General features: G+C 37.7%; 1 protein-coding gene across 4 annotated transcripts in view; it reads left to right on the plus strand.

The window, feature by feature from the left end:
- Positions 1 to 25338, plus strand: part of GAK (cyclin G associated kinase) — a 76900-nt gene that overhangs the window by 37225 nt on the left and 14337 nt on the right. For 3 of the 4 annotated variants that reach the window (XM_054186504.1, XM_054186506.1, XM_054186507.1), the window contains exons 12-22: positions 2680 to 2729; positions 2827 to 2975; positions 6169 to 6291; positions 9624 to 9757; positions 11000 to 11194; positions 12220 to 12337; positions 14776 to 14855; positions 15209 to 15402; positions 17270 to 17428; positions 18187 to 18645; positions 20542 to 20712. In XM_054186504.1, coding sequence (XP_054042479.1) covers positions 2680 to 2729; positions 2827 to 2975; positions 6169 to 6291; positions 9624 to 9757; positions 11000 to 11194; positions 12220 to 12337; positions 14776 to 14855; positions 15209 to 15402; positions 17270 to 17428; positions 18187 to 18645; positions 20542 to 20712 — 1832 coding nt within the window. The remainder of the gene's footprint in view (positions 1 to 2679; positions 2730 to 2826; positions 2976 to 6168; positions 6292 to 9623; positions 9758 to 10999; positions 11195 to 12219; positions 12338 to 14775; positions 14856 to 15208; positions 15403 to 17269; positions 17429 to 18186; positions 18646 to 20541; positions 20713 to 25338) is intronic. The other variant, XM_054186505.1, reaches the window with a different exon arrangement.

The raw sequence follows: 25338 nt of genomic DNA on the forward strand, positions 1-25338 counted from the left end.
CACAGTGAAAAGTTTTTAACATCTGATTAAAACTTCTGATTTTCTTTGGGTATTTATTTTGAAAAATGAGAATTCATATCTTATTCGCTATATTTCCCACTAGACTTCTCACTAAAAGGCCTTGAAGTAGCCTGGTATCATCAGAAAAGTGACTAAATATTGGTGTCGTAACATGCTTTTCTGTTTAGCTTAATTAAGCTCTGAAAAATTACACTGAATTTTCCATGTGGGTCACAAGCCAGAAATTCTCCATGCAGTCTCTTGGTTATTTTGCATGTTCTTCTACTCTTATCACCTGCCAGCAACATTGCTATGTAAATGAAATTTCTGCTGTTAATAAGAAAGGAGGGACCTTATTCCTTATTTTTAGTTACAGGGTTTTATCTTGAAATGTGTAGCAATGCTTAGCAGTGTGAAGAATAGACATTTTTGTCACCTTCTTGCCATTTAAAACAATCTCAGTTACCAGTCTGACATGAAACACTCCACTAAAAACAGAGTATCTTATGTTCAAGTCTTACTACTGAAATAGCTCTGAAATCTTCAGAATAAAGTTCAAGGAGTAATAATTAAAGGACAAGGTCACATGTTTTAGGAGACCTGTGTTGCTTTTGCAGTTAAGCAGCTGAATTTTAATTAAGACAGCACAAACATTCTGCAGCTTTTTCAGTTGTAACACGCATAGACCTTTTACTGCAAAACAGCAAGCCTGATGTAGCTGTGGTCTGTTGTTGACGTACCAAGCTGCACTTTTTCAGCAATGTGTGTGTGCTGAGATCCATGCTGCTAATAATGTTGCATTTTAATTTAGACAAATGTAAAAAGCAAAGCTGAATTGAGTGATGTTGCTAGTAAGAAGTTAATATCTGAAAGTGTTCCCAAGAGAAGAGAATGGGTGTGAGGACAGTTTGGTTTTTGCTCTTAAGAGTTCTGTGCTTGTTTCAAGTTGCTGCTTAACCTCAGTGTTACAGCATTGGAGAGATAATGGTTCTTTGTTCTGTTAGGTGTTTTTTATTTTGATATTAATAAAGTTGGTATCATTAGTATGATCTGCATGTTTTCTTGCTTGAAGCTGGTGGGTGTAAGCAACAAATAACATGAGACACTTCTCAATCAGATAAAGGACTATGCTTTTCACTAATTTTAGTAAATCATGATTAGCTCTGAATGTAAATTTCTGCTGCAACAGTTTTACCACTTGATCTATGTGATAAAGTTGTGTCCTTCCAAAGGTGCAGATAGTTTTGGAATAGTGTTTATTTGGCCACTTTGTCTACCTTCTTATACAAGATTTTTCAAGGCTGAGTTTTTTAGTGCTTTGTCTAGTGAGACTCTCAAATTCAGTGTGGTTATTTCAATTTCTCTTGAGACCTTGGGTCATTGTCAGGACACTGGCAAATACTGTTTAATGTCCTTGCTTTCAGAACTGTTGTTCTTGCCTTATCCTCCTCCTAGTCATTGTAAATTCAATAATATTTCAATCAATACCTTCAGACTTCTTCATGTTTAGCAGTAAGCAGTAAGGAATCAAATCATAATGTTTTGTCTTGATGTTTCAAAACTTGAGTGCGGTATCCTAGATCTGGTCTTTCAAGCAGTGTCTTGGAACTTTATAGCGGTATAAAAGTTTTGCTTTGATAGTACCTCTGCATTCCTTAAATAGGTATCATCATCTTGTGATGACATTTTGGTATTCTGTAGATGATATGCCACTGACTTAATTAAGTTTGGTATGTCTAAGCCAAATTCTGTAGGTGAGGTTCTTATTTTGCCAATCAGGAGTGCAGACCTATTGATTATACTCAAGGGGGTTGGCCTGCACTAGGGCTTTTCAGTCTTTTTCTCGAGCTTTTTTGTCCTGCTACATAACAGGTACACTAGGAACAAAAAAATAATAATGCTTTTAAAATAGTAAATTATTGGCATAACGTGGGTGATTAGGTAGAAATGAAGGGAATGTACCTCAATACAAAAAAACCAAAAAACCAAAAACAAACCAAAACCAAACAACCAAACAAAAAAACCCAAAAAACCCCCCAAAAAACCAAACTACCGGGAGATTATTTTTCCAAAAGGCTGCTCTTAGAAATTCTGCACAACTATACGAGAAAGAGATGAGTAGTGATTAATGCTTTGCTTACTATGGGAGTTTTGGCAGTGAATTTTTGGAGGAATGATTTAAATGAGGAAAGAGATTCAGGTACCCTCTATTCATAAGGAACCCGGAAATTGGGCAGCATGGCCATCTGGGCCAGGTCGTAACATGACAGAGTTACATCATGTAAAATGTAAAGTTTCAACAAATGGTCTTTGTTTTTTAAGCATTATGATGTCCTCCATTAAAGATGTTAAGGCATCCTTATTAGGCTTTCAAACTGTTACCTACAATGTTTATCAGTAAGAGCAGGGGCTAGAGGAATGAGTTAAACATTGAAGGCATCTGTACAAAATCCCCAGAGATACTTCTGTTGCAACTGATGTAAATGAGTAACTATTCAAATAAAATGTTTATCCTGAAAATTCTATTCTGAAAACCTTGAAGTGTGAGGTAACAAGCCTCAGATAGAAGAAATGAAACGTTATTCATGGTGGTGGGTGTAGCCTGAGAGACCTGGGTTTTAGACTTACAGCTTGAGTGGTTTTATTTCCCAGTATTAACTCCAATGTGTTCTGTTTCAGTTATGCAAAAGGAGATTTGGATATATCGTACATCACTTCCAGAATTGCTGGTATGATAATTCTGTCTGTCTTAAGAATAATTTCTGATTGTTCTTAATATATGAAAAAAGTGAATACTTCACCTTGTGTTTGTTGTTCTGTCTTCAGTGATGTCCTTTCCAGCTGAAGGTGTAGAATCTGCCATAAAAAATAACATAGAAGATGTGCGGTTATGTCTGGACTCTAAACATCCTGGCCACTATGCTGTGTACAATCTCTCTCCAAGAACATACAGGCCTTCAAGATTCCATAATAGGGTATGTATAGTTTTTGTGTATTTCTGTAAAAGGTCTTTCAATACAATGTCTTGATTATACCTTCAGCTTTTTATTGTGAAATATGTTGAAGGAGGCTGCATAATCAAAAAGATGACAAAAGAGTAAGTATACACACAAGATCAAAGCGTAACCTATATTCTGCTTGTCTTTGCTTTCAATCCAAACTTAACTGATTGAAGACTAATCTTTAATCTTACTGATTAAAGGCTGTGTTTCCTAGGGTAGTGATATCTTTGAAAACATGTATGGGTACCTTACATGTTTCAGATTCAAATGGAGAATACTTAACATACTTAAAACTTACTAAAATGTCAATCTCTCCTACATTCAGAGGTTTTCCTGTATCAAAGGTAGTACTCCTTTGGTGACTGATTTGCACAACCTATTTACTGGACCTTCTCCTTGTCCCACTGCGTACTGCTTGACTCCATATTGGCTCAGCCCTAGCTGACTGCTTGTTGCTACTGCCTGAAGTATTGGTATAGCTTAGCTGAGCTCCAGTAGCATTTCTGCCTGTTTCTCTGGTACTAAAATGAAGATGTTTGCCCAGTTCAGTAACAAGGTAGTGAGGATAGCTTGTTAGGTGCTGAGATACTGGACTTTGGCTCCTACATTCACCTCAGCTGTCCTGTAATTAGGTCAACAGTGGAGACTGTTAGTATGTTGTGAGTTGTCTAGCACTGGCCACATGAGACCTCACCTCAGTCTGTAGTGATCATGTCCCTTCCCCACAAAACCAACTGCCCACAGGAGAGTGTAGAAGCATTATTTGTTACAGGAAACCCCTTTTGGGCCTTATCCTCCTGAGCCATTCTTAGTATTACTTCAGTTATCCACGTTCATTTAAACTGTCAGGCTGAGGTATATTTAATGTATTCTGTCTAGTGCTTGTCGTTTCCTTCCTTTTAAACTTCTAGACAAGACAAAGTATTGTCACACCTGAAAAAATGACTACTGCCTGGTGGAGGTAATCAGCTTCTTTATCTGCATATGATTCAGTACGAGGTTCAGGCAGAGGCTGTTCAACGTGGAACGCAAAGCTTAATCATGCAGGAAACCTCGTACAAAGCAAAATCTTTAGCAATGCTTTTTAGCACAAGATTGCTGGAAAGCCCACTGAGGCTGACAGAGTGAACTGATTTATTCCTCAGCTTACAAAGCTGTCTGTTTCTGTTTAGGGAATGATAAATTCTGTGACTGGCCCATTATTTACCCTGGGGATGTTTTTTTGGTTATGCAAGCCTTTTGGCTATGCAAGATACCAGGGTATATGCCTATACCCTGATATTCCTGATGTATTGATATTGTGAACGGTAATAAGAGCACAGCTAACTCTACCAGTGATCTGGAACTCTTCTCATCTACATTTATCTTTTTGACATTCATTTTCTCTTACAATCTTTGTTTTGCTGGGAAGTAATAGTAGACCATAACTTGTCAAAACATTGTAGGTTCCTGCCCATTTTATTGGCTGGGAGTATTTAGGAAGTGTCTACAAAGCATTGTTGTCTTTTTTAAAAACAAAGACAGACAGCTATTTTATTTGGAAAACAAACTCTTTAAATATATTGGGGAAAATTTCCCTGTCCATCTTTGAAATCCAGCTGCACAGTGAACAATACTAACTGACTTAACTTCATTATTCAGTGCTGGATGAGAGCAGCCACGTAGGATTTTAAGGAAGCTTAGTTTTCCATTAGTGCCGCAAAAGATGATTATGACAAGCCTTAAATTTGATCAGAGGAGAACAGCTTCAGAAATTCTTAATTCTGACGCTTTGCTTAGTAGGTATTTATGAAATCGTATATTCTTGCTTTCTTGCTGTATGCTATCTGTATGGAACTTTTACAAATATCTTTAATCTTGCTTGAACTTACTGGTAGTTTTGAAGTCTTCTCTGCTAATTTTGAATCCTACTTGGAATAGGTTTCTCAAAGGTTGTGTACTCTCCATTGTTCTGCTAACAATAACATTTTGAGCTTAAAACATAGCCAAAGGAAAAGGAGGTGTTGTATGGTGTACCTCTTGTAACAAAACTAGTGTTTGAGTAGAAAGTAAACAGTAAATAAAAAAAGTTCATGCTTTCTTGAGTACACCTAGTTTTCTGGACTGTTTTCTGATTTGTAGCTGTAGTGCTGCAATAGGATTCCTTCACTGCTATTGTAACATTTGAGATATAGTGAAGCGCACATTGAATCCTGACATGAACAGGAATACAAAGGACTGCTTGCCTTAGCTTTTAGTCGTTCAGTGGTGACTTTGTGTAAGCTTTCACTAACGAAAGAACATTCAATTTAAATCTCTTGCAAAGTGACACTTTCTGAAACTGCCCTTTTTTTTTTTTTTATTAAATACTAGAATACAGTGAAAAGCCACAGGAGGCTGTGTGAGACTGTTTCTTTCAGACTTTTTTCCTGAGCTTGGCACAATAATAATCTCATTAAGAATTATTTTGTGATAGTCAGTTCAGGTAATTAATCTCAGGGTAACCAATGAACTGTTTTATCTGGGTAAGAAAACATGTTGCTGATACCAAAATTTGGTCTTACACATTCAGCAACTGGGCTCCTGGCTAAAATGAAATAGAAGAAGCTTGCTTTGTAAGTTGTTTCCTTGGTCCTGGCAGAACATCTGCTCTTTAGGCGTTACGAGTGCTCAAGGATCAGTTTTCACATACTGCATTCTTACTGGACAGCTGATTTTAAGAGTATAGACTCTCAGGAGTGAAGCTGATTATTTGGTAGTGTTTTGTAGCACTAATTGCAGAAGGAATATTACTTAAATGTTGAGGCTTATTGAATAAAGAACAAATGTAAAAGGAAACCAAGTTTTTTCTGGGTTTGTTTTGTTTTGCTTGAGAACATGTGCACAAATCAAGTTGGAAGCTGTTTTACTTTATTTCTTGCTCTAAGAAAATTTCAGATAGTACTTCAGATAGTTCCAAGTTGTTGATGCTTCTAGTGCAGCAGACTATAGAGCAGAGTTTTATTGTGCTTCATCGTATAAAGTGGTGCTTACATTGGAAGATTACTGTTCTTGAGCATCTTGCTTAATTTCTACCTGAAGGTGGCATTGAAGTGTAAAATTGCCTCTTATATACACAGCTTATGCTATGCAAACGTATGTGACTATGTAATCTTATTTCTCACCTTTGCTGTTGCTTTTGTTGCAGGTTTCTGAATGTGGCTGGCCAGCAAGACGAGCACCAAATCTTCAGAATCTTTATAGCATATGCAAGAACATGCATTTATGGCTGAAACAGGACCAGAAAAACGTTTGCATTGTGCACTGCCTTGTAAGAAACTGGCTTAAGTCTGAAGTGCTTTGCTCAATTCAGCTTTTAATTTTGAATAAGGATGCTAGCATCAACTCAGTTTGTGAATGTTACTGGCTTTCTTTACTGTGAGGCCTGGGGGAAATTCCATCCTGCTGTCTTGAGGAGAATTATTTGCATAAATTTTATCCTTAGGCAAATCAGTAGGGTTATGTAGCCCTCACTAACTTGAATGTAGCATAGAAGGCAGTATATAAGAGGGATTAAAGCAAAGTAGCCTTTCAGAGAAAGAATCCGCTCTGCTATTTCAGTGTTTGCTCTAGTTTTTTGTTCTTGTTTTCAGCTTAACAGATGGATGTACACTGCATTTCCCACTACTGTCCATTTAGAATGTAATCTCTATCAGAAGAATTGCAGAAACTGACTATGAGACTTTTGGTGGAACTTGCTTTTGCTGGCAGCAGACTGCTATGGCAAGAAAACTCTTGATAAAGAACCACCTTGTGTCAAACATGGAGGGGAAAAATGAATTTAAAGAATAATCACTGTGCTCAAGATTTGAAAACATGAGGTTACTGTCATGTTTGTGTAAGAGAATTGCATGAGAAATTTTGAGCTTCTTATTTTCCTGCACAGTAAAAAGAGAAACATGACAGCTGTTACAATGCATATGGTGCTGCTGGAAAGCATTCAAAAAACAGTCCTTTGATATGGTATAGTAGTTTATATGGAATATCACTGTCAGAGCGCTAAAAGATGATTTGTTAATCTGGCCAAGTGTGCTTCCTTAAACAGAGTTTTGCAAGCAAAAGATCACTTAATGCCAGCTCCTGAAAACCGATGGGATTTTCATGGCTGCTGTGAGGTTAGGAGTCTAATTCTGTATTAAAGTGATACTTATAGTATCTCAGTATCACATGATACTGAGAAGTGATCACATGATAGAAGCAGAAGTAATGACTTGGCAGCAGTTTTTGTAACATCTTTCCTTTGAAATGTTTTGTTTAAGGCTCCTCATTCATTCCTCAGGTGTAAGGGGATCTTGTGTATATATATAAGGCTGCATGTTAGATGTGATGCAAAGAGCATATACCAGAACTACTAGAAATGGATGACAGCTGCAATATGTGCCTTTGATTTGTCTAGCTGAAAATTTTTGTAGATTTAAAAGCTAGGAAATCTGGGTTGAAAAGAATACTTTGGTAGAGGTAGAATGTTTTAGACTAATACACTTTCTTGGATAACAAAACATGAAAGTTGCTTCTTATAAATACTGCCTCTAGGTGGCCAGGATTCAGAACTACATAGGGCTTCCTGGTCTTTTGATCTTTACTCTAGAGGTTTGCATTAATGCAGTGAATTGTTAGATTTTTACACCGTAATTTGAATGATCCAGTTGAGAACAAGCAGTTGAAAACAAGGTTTAAATGGCAGCTCCCCACTTCAGCTACAGTTGAGTCTGGTCTGGCAATGACAGGGATCTGTTTTTAATGGGCATCCTGTTCTGCTGATTTCACAAGACTGTAGCATATATGCCAGAGGCTGGAGTAACTCCTAGACATCTGCAGTAACCACTTTGCTCTGTGTAATTATTTGGGGCCATGCAGTGATGGTCATCCTTGAAAACTTGCACAGCTTTAAGAAGGTGTGAGTACAAGGTCATCTTGGTAGAACTTAATGGCAAAGAGACTTGTAACGGCAGCACTCTAAGTGTGATTACGTGTTCCTTCAGATAGCTGTATTTGACCTGTATTTAAATGAACCAAGCTAAGATAATTATAGGCACACTAGGAAAAGTTATGCGTAATTTCTTTTATGAAGGTTATTTCTTTTCAGAATAGTTTAGACAGAAAACTCTTCTAGCTTTTTGACTCTTTGTGACAAACTTATGCTCAAAATCTAGCTTTTTCCGATCATTGTTTTTTATTGCTGCCTTATTGATTTTTTTTTTTTAATGCCTGAGGATTGCCTATTTATGTAGCCAAGATTCATTATCCTTGTAAAAACATACAGGGAAAAATTGAAATTCTTACTCCCATCTAGAGATGAGACAGTGTTTCTTTTGCTCCCATTCTGCAACTTATCAAGCTTCTTTCTGAAGTGCAAGATTCTGTTATCGGATTTGCTTGGTAATGAATAAGATGCTCTTTATTTTGAATTATGTATTTCTGGTTGTCAAGTGATCTTTAAAGTCTTGTAAAGTTGTCTTCTGACTTTGTGCCACAGTTGCAAAGCGTTTACTGTGACTTGCTTGCTGACCTCTTTGTACAATGATTTTTTCCCCCCTTGGTGTGGTGCTTTAGTTTGGAGCTGGCTTTGTAACACAAGCGTACATAAGTCACTGCTTGTCATGCTGATCAATGTTGTTTCATTCTTCCTTTCTGTTCATTAATGTTTTGTCCTAAGTGTGGGCATCTCAGGGTAGGGACCATGTTTTTTTCCATCTGTCTGAAATTTAACTGAAAAGCAGGGTCCAGCCCATAGAATCATAGACTAGTTTAGTAACTTCTGGAAATCATTGGGCTTGCTAGTTACACCAGCAGTAATAATATTAAATTGCTGAACTACTCTTTAAGGCACTGGCTCTTACGGTGCTCACAGACCTTCTTTTAATTCATCTAAGTAATGGTTAGAATAGATGCCTAGCTTTGAAAGAAATGCCTGTTAAAACAAGTTGAGGAAAAGCATTTCCTTCTTCCCCACTTCCATGCTCATATGCCAAATTACTACAAAAAAATACGTTTGGTGTTGTTAGCAGAAAAACTTGAAGTCCTGTTCTGTCAGCCATTACCTCTTCTGAATCTTCAGTCTGTTACAGTGTAGGCACGAATCTGGGATGTGTGTAGCTGTAGTCCCTGCAGAAAGAGGTTCAGTGTTTTAATTTCCTTGTCTTAGTTTTATTAATCTATTATTAAGCTATTAATCTCAGGCAATTTTAGTAGAAGACTGAAGAGTTTGGTGTGGCTTAGTTCTTCTGAATCTTGGGACTTCTTTTGTAGTGGAAGTCCATGGTTATCAGCTAAAAATAGCATTGAATGGGGGTTTCAGGTAGCAGCCAGGAAACAAAAACAGGTATTAGTGATAGCAAGGTAGTAAACATCAATTGGAAATGTCAAACAGTGTTAAGCTAAAGCAATTATTCACATTTGGGGTGGCAGATATGTAATTTCTTTCGTATTGTGTGAAAATCAAACGAAAACATTTTTTTCAGATACAAACTTCAAATCTAATGATTGCACTAGACCTTGGATTTCATTACTTTAAATAAGGAGATCATGTTCTTCAGTAACTTCTGTAATGCTTTTTCCATTAGGTTTAATAACAAAGTTACAATTATATTTTTTTTTTTGTAGGATGGAAGAGCAGCATCTGCTGTTGTAGTTTGTTCTTTTCTGTGTTTCTGTCGTCTCTTCACTACTGCTGAAGCTGCAGTTTATATGTTCAGTATGAAACGCTGTCCTCCTGGTATTTGGCCTTCTCATAAAAGGTACAGTATCAGTCTGTAGGGTACTGTTGAAGCAAGTAGTTAGGAAATTGTGAATATGCTACTATTTTTACAGGATGCTTCTTAGGAAGGAAAATTATTTCAATAGTGTCTGTTTGAACAGAATAGTTGGAAAAACAGATGTATCGTGATTAGAGAAAATAGTCATGAATTTTGTGAGCCTTTAAGTTAGTCATGATGTTCTTATCAAAAGTGAGTCAAGTATGACCTGTAGTGGAACAATGTTAGGAGTAAAAACAAGGTTATGCAGTGCTTTTGAATGCTCTGAAGTATAAAATCCTCTTCCATCTGTGTAGGACTTATTCCATGTTTACTGGTTTATTACAGTACTGTGTCATAACATTGCAAGTTCTGTGGAAAGACCAATAATGGTTTCTGTCAGTCTTTTATGTTTAGGTACGAATGCCTTCTGCTTTTAAAGGAGTACATGCAGAGTTGACTTTCATATACTTTGACAGATGTTTTAAACTAATCACTTGATTTAATTTGATAGATCTTACAGCAATAAAGTCTCAGTAGCGAGTGACACCGGTAGTAAGGGTATTTCCTACAAAACCAGTTAGATTTGGAAAGGCGAGAAGTAAGGATTAGTTAAGTGTAAATGACAGATTTACTTTTAGTATATGTAATGGGTCCTCTACAAGATAACTTATATTAATGAGGATAAATTTAAAGGCTTTAGGAAGCTTTGAGCTACTAACTTCAGGACTGCTGTGCAACTTGGATCCATTACGTGTAAGACACAAAATAGTTCTAGTTTGGCGAAGCCTAGTTTGGCCTTTGGAAAGATTAGGCTAGTTTGTTTTACAAGGGAATATATGTAAAACTACAGACCTAAGGCAATGTCTGGAGTTGTCTGGAAAGTGGGACACAGGTGCAGATGACTTCATATGCAGTGCTGTATTCAGTTTTCTAGGCATATTTTTCTGTTGTGATACAGCCACCGCGCTTTTGTACAGAAACCGTGTTGCTGTCCTTAAATTGAGAGGCTAGCTAGGGATCTTAAATATTTCTCTGTGTTTCTATTTCATTTTACTTCTGTGAAATTCTACCAGAATTGAAAATCTGTTTGCTGGAAGTGCTGTAAAAGTGTTCCCAATGTTTTATTGTTACCTTTTGTCACTGCTTAGTGGCTGGATGTGAAAAGAAGTAGCTCACCTGTGTGTTCACCCATCTTTAGAGTTTGGTTCCCTGACTAAATGCGTACCTTTTGGTTTTTGGCAGGTACATCGAATACATGTGTGACATGATGGCTGAAGAGCCCATTATTCCTCACAGCAAGCCCATCCTTGTCAGATCAATCATCATGACTCCAGTTCCTCTTTTCAGTAAGCAGCGTAATGGCTGCAGGCCTTTTTGTGAAGTTTATGTGGGAGATGAGAGAGTAACTACCACCTCCCAGGAATACGACAAAATGAAGTAAGTACAGGTTATGATTTGCTCTGAAACAGCACATTATGTTTTTCTAGACTAACTTAAATATGAAGTCTTCACTGTGAGGAGAAAGCATGATTTTGCATGTGCCAGTTGAGCAAAAAACTTCTTTAACATATGGAACAACTCCTCTGTCTTGAAAGAGCTGATCTTGAAAGAGAAATCACGGGGAGGAGACAATGTGGTTATAGCAGCTTGGATCTGTTTCTGCAGAAAGTGGGGCTGATGGTGGGGTGGCACAGTGGTCACTGGGAAGCAGAGGTGAGCTAGACTCTCTTTCCTCTCACTCCGTGTGGTATAAGCTAGGAAGACTGATCCCTGGTGTGCATGTACTGAATTGAACATCATGTCTCAATCATGGAAACAGTAAGGATGTCCCAGGCATGCCAGCTGTAAAGGGAGTGCTTATTAGCCCCTGTACAGTTGTGTCTGCTATTGTAATACAGCACAGGAATTGCAAATGGTACTAGCAGCACTGGGTGTGGGTAGTCACAGAGGAAAGATGAGAGAATACCAGAGTCTTTCTAGCTTTCCTGTAAATCCAAGCCCTGTAAGCAGTTTAGTGAATTTGAAGAGAGCAGGAACAGAACCAGGTGTGGGGTCTTATAATAACATTTTCCCCTGTTTTTCTCTACCACTGTCCCTCAGTGGGAGTCCTAACGTATCACAGCAATGCAGCTACAGTTCTCTCTGCACGTTTCTTTGGAACAGCTTTCTTCATAGTATTCTCTCTTGCATTTCCCAGCAGCTCCTTGAAGACATGTTTCTCCCATATTTGATTTGAGAACTGTGGGTCTAAATAAGTCTGTTGCTCTGCTGTAGGCAACTGTTAATCTTGTTCTTTTTAGACCAGCTTTTGAGTTTTAATTATTTAGAGCAAATTCTTTAACAAGAACTTCAAGCGCATTTTCATGGCTTGCTATTGAAGAGCTTGGAAACACCAAACTAAACGTAAGGTAATGCACTATTTTTTTTAAATGAAATTAAATGTGGTTATGTTTCTTCTTCAGGGAGTTTAAAATTGAAGATGGAAAAGCAGTAATTCCACTAGGCATAACAGTCCAGGGAGATGTTCTTATTGTAATCTATCATGCCAGGTCAACACTAGGAGGCCGACTACAAGCCAAGGTAACGATAAATTTGGCAGCCTAAGTGGAGGATTTGCTTTTTCTTGTTGCAGTTTTGTATCAGCTTGTATTTGTGATCTCATTAAGTACATGGCTTTATTTGCTATTCTTTCTTCAAAGAAATGTGTGAGGTTTTCATGTACTTAGGAATTCAGCCTTTTCAAGACCAATTAAGTATGTCCATTCTTAGTGCTCTGCATTTATTGGTAGGCATTTCTGGAAATTACTTCAATAGTGATAGTTACTATATTTTCAGGAAGACCTCTAGCCAGTTTTTTGAGGCAGTGATTGTTAATCTGTTAAATTGCACAACAAGCCAGAACTTCTTAGTTCTGTACACACAAACTGGAACCCAAGGGAAAATACTACTCAATAGAAAAGTGGAATTCCAGGGACTTCCTGTACAAAACAGGCTGGAAAAATTCCTGTGGTTTTGTACCCTATTTCTAGAGCCAGGTTGAGTTTTTATAACTGTTTTTTCTTACTGGTCTTTGTTCTCCTAGGGAGAATGCACGTTTCAAAAAAATCACAAAAAAACTTGCTAATGAAGCCTGTCTTCAAATTTAAAGCAGCATTGTTGTTTGTGGGTTTTGGTTTTTTTTTTTTCCTCCAGATGAGTAACACAAATTAAACTTGGAGATCTGTATAAAAGATAGGAAGGGGAAGTGCAAAGTTTAGGATAACTTGGAGCATTGTGAAAATTGATCCAGAGGTTCTGCAGACAGTGGAGGAAACATGGGGGAAACAAGCATATTCATACATATCTACTATTACTGAAATAAATTATTTTCCCTATGTTTTTTCTGCTTTGTGTGTAGGAAGATGAGTGTCAAATCTTGTCATGTTGCAGAGGTTCCAGACTTTCTTAATGTCCCTACAGTGCTATGGGCCAGAACTTCCAGATCACCCTAAAACTGAAAGCTCAGTGAAAAGATTCTCTAATGCACAAAAGTAACTAGTGTGTGGTTCAAGGTCATCAGCGAAGAAGGCATAGAACTGGGGAAAATTCAGCTGAAGTTAGCTTATACTCCTTGTGCAATCTTAGTTTCACTGATGGGGTTTTTTTATGTGGTTTCTGTAGCATTTATTCACTGATCAGAAAAGGTTAGAATTTTCTCATCCATCTGCTGTAACACATGATACAGTAACACTGTTTGTGATGATCCTGGTTTGGAGCTTTGATGGGTCAATATTCTAAATTGCCCCCTGAAGCTCTCTGCAGAACTCTTAAGGAGATGAACTACCACATTTCAATATTGGTATTAAGTGCCTAGAGCTGGTCTTTGTGATTGTCTCCCACTTGCTTACAGTTAATTTGAGAGAGGATATAGTTTATCTCCTAGGAAATGTCTTGCATAGCAGACAGAAAACTGATTTAATAGAGCGTTCGGGTTTTCATATGTAGTTCAGCGTAGGGATGGATGATCAGAGAAACTCTGTCCAGTGTGCCCATGTTTTTTGTACTGAGGAGCCAAGCACTGGACACAGGACTTCAGATGCAGCCTCACCAACGCTGGTTAGAGGGGAAAAATCACCTCCCTCAACCTGCTGGCAGTGCTTTCCCTGTTGCTTGACTTCTGGTTATGGTGTTCAATAAATGCTCATTTACAAGGAAAGCTTTCATAATTCAATTTTAGTCTATCATATTTACTGGACTGTACTGTGTGACTTCCTTTGTGAAGGACTGGGAAGACTATTCTGCGTGTGGTGTAGCTAAAGCCAGGGAAAAAATACATTGTGGATTTATCATTTTGATGTAATTTGGATTTGTGCGAGACCAGGAGCTACGTGAATCTTCTATGGTAGCATTTTCTGGACTCTCGCATATGCTGATCAGGCATGGGAAAGTAGTTTTTCCTGTCAACAGAAGAAAGAGTTGGGAAAGTTGAATGGTTATAATGAATTGGTTTGGAAAAGCTCTATACAATCTGGGGTGAATGGTTGACTTGAAGTTGCACAGGAAAAAGAACCCTGCATGTCTTACGAAGTGTCCTTTTAAATGTGCTACATTTAAAACTCTTCTGAATGAAATCCTTTATGTATGACGTATATTTCTTGATTAAAGTATTGCACAATGAGTTTTTCTGAGTGTATGTTATTTAGAAAAGTAATAAAGGTCATGCAGTCTCAACCTGTAGAACGGGGTCTGGAAATATTTAATAGACTCTGATAGTCTGTTTGAGGTTAGTGGTGAGACCTATCTGGTTCAAGGTATTTTGATTTGTTTCTGGCAGTAATGGATTTACTTATGTTCTGTCTTAAACTGCATTTAAGTCTATCAAGATGAAGTGTACATGGAGTTAAACTGAAATAGTAGAAAAACAAACACTGTAAAATATTTTAATACTGAAAATACTTTGCATTATAGTAAAGGCAGAACACTGTGTGTACTGTTCATGTAGACTTAAGCAGTTTCCCTGTATTCCTTGTTTTCAACAGATGGCTTCGATGAAGATGTTTCAGATTCAGTTCCACACAGGTTTTGTGCCGCGAAATGCCACCACAGTGAAATTTGCCAAGTATGTTGACACCCTTTTGTAGAACACTGGAAGAAGTTTTCTTTGAAACTGTTTAACCTGTCAAACCAACATATGGTGGGGGGCGGAAATATAGTCCATGTAGGAAGTAGATGACTTTGATTCCAGTAAGATTCTTTTGTTTTCTCATCTCAAGGAAATTGAATGTTTTGTACATGATACAAAAAAAAATTTCTGTACCAAAATACCACCTGTTTAAAATATATGAAAAAAGTAAACAAATACAGTGTGTTTGAACCCTTATACTAACAGCTTTAAAGTTTTGTCTTCGACTGCGCTGAATTTAATCTAGTTAGCCATCAGTATCAAGAATCTACTTGTATGCATCTTTGCAGGTATGATCTGGATGCCTGTGATATACAAGAGAAATATCCTGATTTATTTCAAGTCAATCTGGAAGTAGAGGTGGAGCCAAGAGATAGACCTAGCTGTGAACAGCCACCGTGGGATAACATGAATATAAAGGGACTGAATCCCAAGATCCTTTTCTCCACCCGAGAGGAACAACAAGAGATTTTATCAAAATTTGGTAACAAATCTCGTGAACAAATAGAGAACATGATAAAGTTTCTAATGTACTTAGTGTTTGAGGCTTTTGTTTCACTTCTGACATTCCTTTAAGTGAAAGACATTTAAAAGGTGTTTTTTTGTAAATATCACTTAAAAATTTGCATTGTATGAAGGAGTATAAATTATCCTTCAGTAATGGATTATAATTATTCTTGTCTTACCTCCACTGTCATTACATTTTCTTGCTTTAAAGCTATGAATATGCTATTTGCAGGGATTTTAGCAAATGGAATTGTGACAGGCAAGATTTGTAGGCAAAATGTCTTGAAAGAGCTATATTTGGCTAAACTGGCACCATTATAATTTCAAATCCTCACAAATGATCTTAAGTAAAAATGTTTCTATTGAGGTCCTTCTTATGTATAGCCAAGCAATGTAATTCAATTTTGCAACTTTTCATAATGTAGTCCAGCAGACATTTAATTTTTTTAATACTACATATTTGTGCTTCACCTGTAGATGACTGCGTTAATTCCAGTTAATGCTATTCAGTATCTTTCTTCTGCTGGTATTAGTAATTGGCTTTGACATTTTCAGTAAGGCTCTTAAACCTTCTCTGTGCTTCCAGAATAAAAAGCATGACAGAGATTATTGTGGTGATTTTAGTACACCATACATGAGATCTTACTCTCTGCTCTTAACATGGTACACCTTAAATTACATTTCTTTTGATACAAGGTAGTTGCTGCTGTCTTGTCTTTTTTTTTGTGGGATATGTTGGGTTTGTATTATGATTTAGGTCTTTTCTATTTAACTTAGTTTATATAGATTTTAAAAATCCTACTGTGAACACAGCTCAGGTCACTGAAGTTAGGGTGTTTCATTGATAATGAGGATCTGTAAAAATTACTCGTATTTTTTTTAAGTCACTTTCTTTTCCAATTGACAAATTGAATGTAAGGGTTTCAAATTCCATTGAAAATATTTCTTAAAACTGCTGGGAAGGGAATAGGACAAAAGCAAAAACTTGCCTTATTAAAATGAATGGATTTGCACTATTTCATTCATCATGATCTTTCACGTATGTTTTGAGACAGACTATTTCAGCATCTCTGTGAGCTACAACTCAGCATGTGGAAGGAGAATGAAAAAGTGCTGTACCAGTTTGGTATTTAGATTTAGGAAAAAAAGCTTTTTCCCAAGCATTCATCCCATTCTTTTGAAATAGTCGATGAATACATATTAATTTAGGGAGTCTTCTTATTTGCCTTGAGGAAACCTCCTTTTTGAGAGATGATATAGCAGGTAACTCGGTAAGCAGTAGGTAACTCAGCCCAACTCAGTCTTACACAAAAGTCACTTAATGTCTGATCTCAGTAAAGAAAGAAATGTAAGGAGTAGTTAATCACAGCACACAGTGTATTACATAACTCCTTTGAGATGTTTGTCAACAACTTCATGTTCTTCTCTGGCTTTACACTCTGTTTTCTATAGCTGCATTTGCTCTTTTCTTTTGTTCTGTTCCTTATTGCAGATGTTGTTCATAGCCTTGCATATTTTAGGGGATGGTTGGTACAAGTAGGGCGTGAATTACATTTTCCTACAAATGTAAATAGAATGCTTGAGTGTTTTGCTATGAGTCTGACTTAATTTAATGTTATAGTGGAAAATAGGGTCTTACCGGTATTTGCAGTTGAACCATATTTAATAAGGGTAATTTCAAAGGGGACTGGGGGTGGAAATTTGCCTTTGCATGGTAACAGATACTTTGAGATAGTTGTCTTGCTATAGCAGTCAGTCTGCAAGTCAAATACCAGATGCTGTGACTAGAACTGAGTTTTAGAAGTTTCTCTTACAAGGGTTCTGGCTTAAAATCTATTTTATAGGGAAACCAGAGCTGCCTAGACAACCGGGTTCAACTGCGCAATATGAAGCAGAGGCATCCCAGCTGGAGCAGTCTTCAGAAAGTGTGCCTACTGATACAGAATCCACACACAGCAGTAGTACTGATGCAAATAACTTCTTTCATTCTCTGGACTGGAAAGGTACAGGTTTTCCTCTGAAGTAACTACTTGTTGTGTGTTTGTCTTGTATGCTTTCCAATGAGTGCTTCTGCCTTCTCATGCAGCAGCAAACGCCATTTCACCAGCCCATGAGAAAAAGCTATTTAAAGAGTGAGCTCTGCAGGTTAACAAGTGGTCATTCCGCTTCATTTGGATAAACACCAAGTAATGTTTTTTGGTACTGTGTGTAACTTAAATGCTGAACTAAATTTTTCTTTTTCTGCAGAAATCTTAAAGGTCTGCAAGGAAGCCTTTGCATTCCCACAGACCGACTTAGGCTGGCTGAGGAACAGAGGAAATAAAGTAGACTAGCTAGTGGGGTCCAGATCAGTATGTATGGACTGAGAAAATATAACTTTATAGTGCATGTATAGGTTCTTTTTCTGGGTTTTGCTTTGTTGGCAAAAATGTCAGTAACTGCCTATGCTGTCATTGAATGGCGCAGCAGTTACTGAGTGGTAAGTGGTACGATGTCCTGTGATGAATGTCCAAGTCAGTCTTATTTTGAAAAAAATCATAATACCTGCCCTTGCAGAGTGGCAAGTATAGTAGTGAGCTGCCTCTTTGCCCGCCCTATACAAAGAGGTGGTAGGCTATAGTTAGTCCTTCTTTTTTATCAATTCTTTTGTGAGCTTTGATTAATTAAGGATTGATTTCATATGATCTCACCATATAACTCTGTCTTATCCTACTTGACAGAAGAATTTTCATAACCTAAAGCTGTTTTCTTTTTATTCAAGAAGGAAAAGGTCTGGACACTGGAATAGAGGACAGTTCGTCTAAAAATGATCGTGTTCAACTATCTGATGACAGGGAGGAGAGTGAGCCTTCAGATGAGGAATTCCCTGCATTTCCAGGTGAAGAAAGTACAGTAATTGTTGATGAAAAAGACTCTATTACTACAGAAGGAGAGTTGCTTTTTGAAGCTCCATCTACGCTGTTACAAAAATCTCTTCCTGAAGAAAATGTAGACTTACTGGGATTAGACTCTGATACTTCACCAGAACAGAAACAACCTGTCTCAGAAATAAACTCTTCATCAAGTAATGCAGACTTGTTGAACAATCTTTTTGTGGGTAATGCATCACAGATTTCGGAAGAGCCCACTGGAGATCTTCTTGGACAAGGAACAGATTTCTTTTTCAGCGGTCAGTGTCAGGGTACTCAGGGTACGTCTTCAGCAGCAGCCATGTCTTCAGGTATGTAAATTTAACATCAGTACTCTTTGGCTGGCTAACAAATAGATATTGTTGCTTGCATTGTGCTTAGAAAATGAATACCATGTTTTGATCTGTACTCTGAAGACATGTTGGTCTATAGCAAGAATTGCATAGAATAGGTATTTTTACTACTTGAAGGAGAGAAATTACTGTACTGTATCAAGGTATTTTGTTATTTTGCCAATATCCTATTAGCTTTAAACCATGTAAACAGAAAACTACCAAATTTCGAATTAAAAGAGATTCAGTATTCTTAAAGAATCCATAGCTTCCCCTACATGTCATATGCTAGATCCTTTTCTAAATTCAAGTGTAAATAATTTCTCTTGCTAAAGCATAGAATTATAATAGCTTCATGCTTTTTTGCACCTTATGTAAAGCAATAGCATTAGATGTGGTACAGAGCTGCGCTGCTTAGGTCAAATGTCTGCGTGGGATTTTTCGGTGTTAATCATGTAAGACTGCTAGGCAACTGGAAATCCTGTAGATTACTGTTCAAATCAGTAGGATAACAGTACTGCTAAAGGGTGTTTTCTTGCTGTTTTTACTGATTATGTTGCCAGCTTTGTATCCTGCATGTTAATTGCTGCTATCTAATAGATAGCAAGTTAGATACTGCTACCTATTTGGTATTTAAAAAAGGTGGTTTAGTTTAGAAGTTCTGTTCCTCGTATCAATGGATAGTTTGCTCTCTCTCACATGACTAAACTTTTGGGAATAGTAATTATCTGACTGAAGATAATTCAGTAAGATTCTTGGGAAGGTTTTTTAGCCAAATTGTCCGGGAAAATCTAAAGTTTTAGCTTATTTGCACAAACATAATTCACTTGGTCTAAAAGCTTTAATCTCCATACAGCTGCAAAGTGTTTTTGTAGAGCATTTAGGTGATTTCAAATATTTCTTTCTTCTGAAGCAGTTCAGTATTGAACTTTGTTTCTGTGGTCAATGAGGAATCACTTAATTTACCTTTTTTACATAGGCAAAAGTCTGTGAAAGAGACTTTTTACTTTAATTTTTTTTAGCTATTCCTGCCTTAAAACACCTGGGCAGTAGTCATGTATGTATTTCATTCTACCTTTGAATTGGATGAGAGAGATAATTGCAGAAGTGAGGATATTTGGCCATCACCTCAGAATGTGCTAGGACACTATGGCGAGGTTATTCCTTCTTGTCAGGTTCTGAGTGAATCTGGCAGGAGTCCCTGGGTTTTTAAGGATTTTGACCCTAGAGGGCAGCAGAAACAGGAAGATCTCAAGCCGTGATTCCACCTGACTGTCACATGTTACCCCATGCTGACTATAAATACTCTTCCAATTAGTTTTTTCTTCGTTGTGATCATTAGAGACCTCTTGAAAGCCTTGCTTCTGTTGGTTTTCATTCTTGAGTTGACGGTGCTTTCTGCCTCAGAGTCGCCAATGCCTTCAAGTCAAAGTGGTAGTATGAATGTTTTACTTGATGTTCTTTTTAGTAGTTTAATAGTCTGTTTTGTTTAAATTCTTTGGAGGTGTGGCATTAGAGCATTTAAATGTAATTCTTCTGTTCGTATGCAGATGATAACTCAAATTTAAGGTGTCTTACATGGATGAAATTAACAATGTTATTGCATGTATGCAGCCTTGCTGAAGATTTGTGTTTAAAGACGTTGCTGTTCATATTGTGTATGGCTGAAATACTTTTTGTATCAACATGAAAGTACAGATGTCTAGAGAGAGGGACAGATGGTGATGCTTTGCCACGAAAAATTCTTGGAAGGCTGCTGCAGTTACCAACATGAACTCTACTTTTTGTTTGTGCCCCGAGAGGAGTAAGGCTTTTTCAACTTTGTTTATTCTAAAATTTGTCATAAGATAATTTTGTTTTCTGCTTCTTTTTTAGCTGATCCTTTTGACCCATTCACAATGTCATCAGGTTCAGAGAATCAAGCTCTGTCTGGTCCAGACCTCTTTGGGGACTTTCTTAATCCGACCTCAGCATCTACAGCTAGTACAGTTCCTTCCATGCAAAGTTCAATTCCGCCTTCTTCCAGCTCAGATTTCTTAAATTTAGGTAAGTGTGCTTCTGGTGTTCTGTTTCTCAACAGTTTCTGCTGCTCTGTGCATTTGTCTTTCAGCTTAGTCAAGGTGGATTAGTGTCTTATTAGATCCACTTGTTGTGGCTGCTGTTTTAATTAGCTCTGTGTTCAAGGAACGTGGATATAAATGCAACAAGTAGCAAGGGATTCCTGTATAATGTCATGCTAATATTTATGATGAGAGAGGATTTCTAGCATTGCTAACTTTCTGTTAGGAGCTGGAGTTTCCTCTGAGAGCCCTTAGAACTGAGGGTACACAAACACCTGCAAGCTTACTTTCTAGATGGCAGGATGCTATTTTGATTCTATTCAGATTTTAAAGATTTTCTGGAAGCCTTGGAAAAAAAAATGAGCAAGTCAGTTATAGTATGGACAGTTCTTAAAATGCAAGCTGAGGCTAGCTTGGACCTTCTTGACCTCAATGCATTCTGGTAATATACTTACAGAGTACATTATGTAATACTCTAATCGTATTTGTTTCATTTAATTTCTCTGATGTATTCTTGGTGAAGCCTTTTCCTCTTGCATTTATTTTAAAATCTATTAATCTTTAGACAAAAAGCTTTGTGATATGTTTGGTCTTCCTGTATCTCCATCCTAAGCACGTTATTTCCAAAGTGTTACTATATAGAGCTTCTAAGCATGCTCATTCTTTAAAGAAAAACATACCCTTGAAAAAAATCAGACTTTCAAAGAAATGTGTGGGTCCTCTCCATGGGGATGGGAGTTGTGGTCAGTCTGTAACAGCTCTTCTCTGCTGCTGTTTCATCCCCACACGGTTCCTCTGCTGCCATGTGGGTCCTTCCCAAGGTATACAGTCGTTCAAGAACATGGGTCTCTCTAGGGCACAGACCTTCAGGAGCAGACTGGTCCAGTGCGGGTTCCCCAGGAGCCTGCTGCTGCGTGGAGTCTTCTCCATGGGCTGCAGCTTCATCCAGGGCATGTCCACCTGCATGGGGTCTTCCACAGGCTGCAGTGTGGATATTTGTTCCACTGTGGTCTTCTCTATGGGCTACAGGGGAATCTCTGCTCTGGCACCTGGAGCACCTCCTTCCCCTCCTTCTCTGCTGACTTTGGTGTCTGCAGGGCTCTTTCTCTAACACTTTCCCCACTCCTCTCACAGCTGCAGTGCCATGTTTTTCCAGAGGCACCAACATCTTGGCTGAGGGGCTCAGCGGTGCCCTGCAATGGGTCTGTTGCAGCTGACTGTGCCCGGTATGGAGCAGCCCAGGCCTCCCCTGCAGGCCCCCACTTATAAATCAGAGATAGTTAGGAATAATGGTATCATATTGCTTACCCTGAATCCAGGAATGTTTTCTTCCCAGAGCTTATTGCACGCAGTTTTGGGTTGCCCCTCCTTGTTAGACGGTGTAGTTGACCCTGCCTCTGAGTGATGCAGTCTGAGTGTTAGCTACAGAGAAACTGGGTAAAGAAGACACAGTATTTGCCTGGCTGAGATAAGGGCTTCCTCTTTGAAATAAAAGGCTAGCCAGCTGATTGTCCCCTCTACCATGTATTTAAGCCTTATATTCCAGCTGTGGCTGATGCTGCTGAGAATTTGCTTGCTTCCTTTACAGCATTTTTCGTTCTGTCCTATAGATACAGCAACAGCTGTATGTTTTAGTTGTATACTTGTACAATTGCCTGATTTTATGTCACTACATGAGGTTATCAAACAGATGATAACTTTTTTCTGTTCAGTAGAAGAATTGATCAATACTGATCTGTGGAGCCATCATCTCAGCCAAAATCTATCTCTCTACAGAGGCAGGGAACTCTGGAGATTATCTAGTTGACCTGCTCAAAGGAGAGTCAAGTAGAGCAGGCTGTTCAGGACCAAGTCCTTGCTGATTTTTATTATTTCTGAGGAGGCAGACTCTACAACCTCTGTGGGCAACCCGTGCCAGTGTTTAACTACTCTTTCAGGAAAAAAAAACTACTTCTGTTTAAATGGGGTTTCCTGTGTTTCAGTGTGTGCCCATTGCCTCTTGTCCTTCCACTGGGCAGCACTGAGAAGAATCTGGCTCAGTTGTCTTTACTTCTTTACATTAAGTATTTATACGTATTGATAAGATTGTCCACCCCCAGCTGTTATCTTCTGCAGGTTAAACAATACCAGCACCCTCAGCCTGTCCTTGTATCAGAGGTGCTCCAATGCCAAATGATAGAGAACTCTTATGTACTAAATTTAAGTTCGAAAAATATATAAATGTGAATTCCTGCTCTCTAAATGTTTACCGGCAACCTCAAGGAGACCACCATAAATGTGAAGCTGTTGGCAACATTTCAACAAGTACAGAAGAAAAAGAAAAAACATTTTGACATATGACTTCAATGCTTATTATTGTTTACTGTTTCTGATTTTGGTTGATAACTTGCATCCTGGTAAATGCTTTAGCGTACCTGCTGGTTTAATGTAACTTCTGGATCTTTCTGTCAACATAGGGAAAAGATACTTAAAATGTACTCATCTTCTCTTCAGTCTACTGTTATACAGTGGTTTTCCAATATTTCCTCTGTTGCTATGCAGGCTTTATAAACCCTGTGGAAGTGGAGGAATTGGGATGACATTTCATGCTTCTTTATGTTTACCTTTTGAGTGACAGCTTTTCTATGTTTTTAGCTGAAATGAAATATATATTTGAGCCTTTAGCATTCCAGCCAGTCACAGGTATCAATTTTAGCAAGGAAGTTAGGAATATTAAAGTTAGGAATATTAATAGCTGTAATGCTTTTAATGTAAATGAGTGAGTGTGAGTGAAACAACATGATAAGTAGTAACTGTGGAAGAAAGGGCAATGACAAATGGCGTATTTGGAAGAACTGTGTTGAGTGAGCAGAAGAAAGTGCAAACCTGAGGTCATTAAAGTGAGAGAGAATTTTAAACTCACTAAAAATAAATTAGTAGTAATTTCAGTGTTCATTCAAAATAAGCTGCAGCAATGAGATATGGTGAATCTACTGCTGGAGCAGTAATAAGTGTCTAGAATTAAATTCTAGTGATGGATAAGCTTTCTTCAGTGGTAAATAATTACTAAACCTCTACAGATACCAGGAGAAAAGCCGTTTCAATGAATGTTAAGTTTGAGTATTCGAATTTTAGGCTTATATTTCTCATTGTATCTTGAAATTTAAAATCATAGGAGTTTTAAAATGTAATTTCAATGTGTAGGAAATGTAGTTTTTAAAGTATATCTGCTCTGTTAAGGCATTCTGTCCTGTAATATGAAAATGTTGAGTAGTTGCTGCTAATGGCAGTGTATTAACAGGGTAATTTATTTTTCTATGAAAAGCTGTAGCAATTTGGCAGAGTAGCTAGTAGGTGGGATGGCTGTTCACTTCAGAATTGATAACTTAAAAGCAAGTGGCCACACTTGCAAAAACAAGCTGTTGTCAGTAGCTGGAAGCGTGTCCATTTTTCCTTAGTAGGTATCTGTTCTGTGAGTATTTTTGAGAACAGAATTGATTCATTTGGATATGCCAGTAGCAGGTTGTCTGTAATGCAAGTCAAGTCAGGAATGTATTTCCCTCTGTGAGAATGAACTGACCTGATCAAAAGATAGCAGATGTGGAAGATGATCAAAAGACCAGTGCAGTCTTCAGAGCTTTTTAGTTTCTGTGGTGACTGTGTTCTCAGTCAGGCTTTAGACAAGGTTAAAAAACTGCATCATACTAAACCAGCCTCTTGATTCACAGAAAATCCCGTTGTCCTCTGTGATTAAAGGATTTCCTGTAGAGATGACAAGTTAAATAAAGAAAACCTGATGTAAGTTGTGTGTAGGATATAGTAAAACACAGGTCTCTTATTTTGGGAAGCCGGAAAATGTGATCTGATTACCATCAACTTATTCTTACATCTTAGCTTGGTTTGATCAGTGTTAGTAAAGAACTATGCCCTGACCTCCTGTGGTGTTTACTGCTGTATGGCTAAGGATTATAAATATGTGCATTAAAGAAGAACTTAAGGGAGAAGCAGGTATGGATCTGCTTGCCTGTGATCTCAGTTGCTTCAATTTTTGGAATATTTAGCTAAGCTTCATATTTTACCCTTTCTTTAGATATTCTTCTCCTTTACCTTAATGTGTCTGTATGAACTCCAGTGTGCCGGGTTAGAAAATAAGGGGTTCAGCATGTGGTCTTGTCACACCTCTTCAGAATATGTGAAAGTCAGGGTATCATGTTGGTAATGCTATTTCTTGATGTTAAAATCTATTGTAATGCCCAAGTTATACAACTAGAAAGAATATAGCATAAGATTAAATTAAATGCTTCCAGGAGGTACATCTTACCTGTTCAGTATATTGTACTCCATTGTTGCAGCTTTTCCTGATAGCGTAATGGATGTATTTGATCTTGTACTGTTCAAAGTGAATTTTCTGCCGTACATAGTGACAGGCTACTCCCTGCTTTGTTCAGGGTGTGGGAGGTGATGAACTTGACTGCTCTTAAACTAGCAGTTATAAAACACCTGATTCCTGCAGTGTGTTCTCAATCTTTCAAATGCCTTCGGCTGCAGTTTATTCTTTTTTCTTACAGCTTCGTTTTATCATAGTTAATTCTGTAAGTAGTTGTAAATTTCCTCATGGCCCTGTAAAAAAAAA

This window comes from Rissa tridactyla, chromosome Z, assembly GCF_028500815.1.
Source record: "Rissa tridactyla isolate bRisTri1 chromosome Z, bRisTri1.patW.cur.20221130, whole genome shotgun sequence".
NCBI classification, from domain to species: Eukaryota; Metazoa; Chordata; class Aves; order Charadriiformes; family Laridae; genus Rissa; species Rissa tridactyla.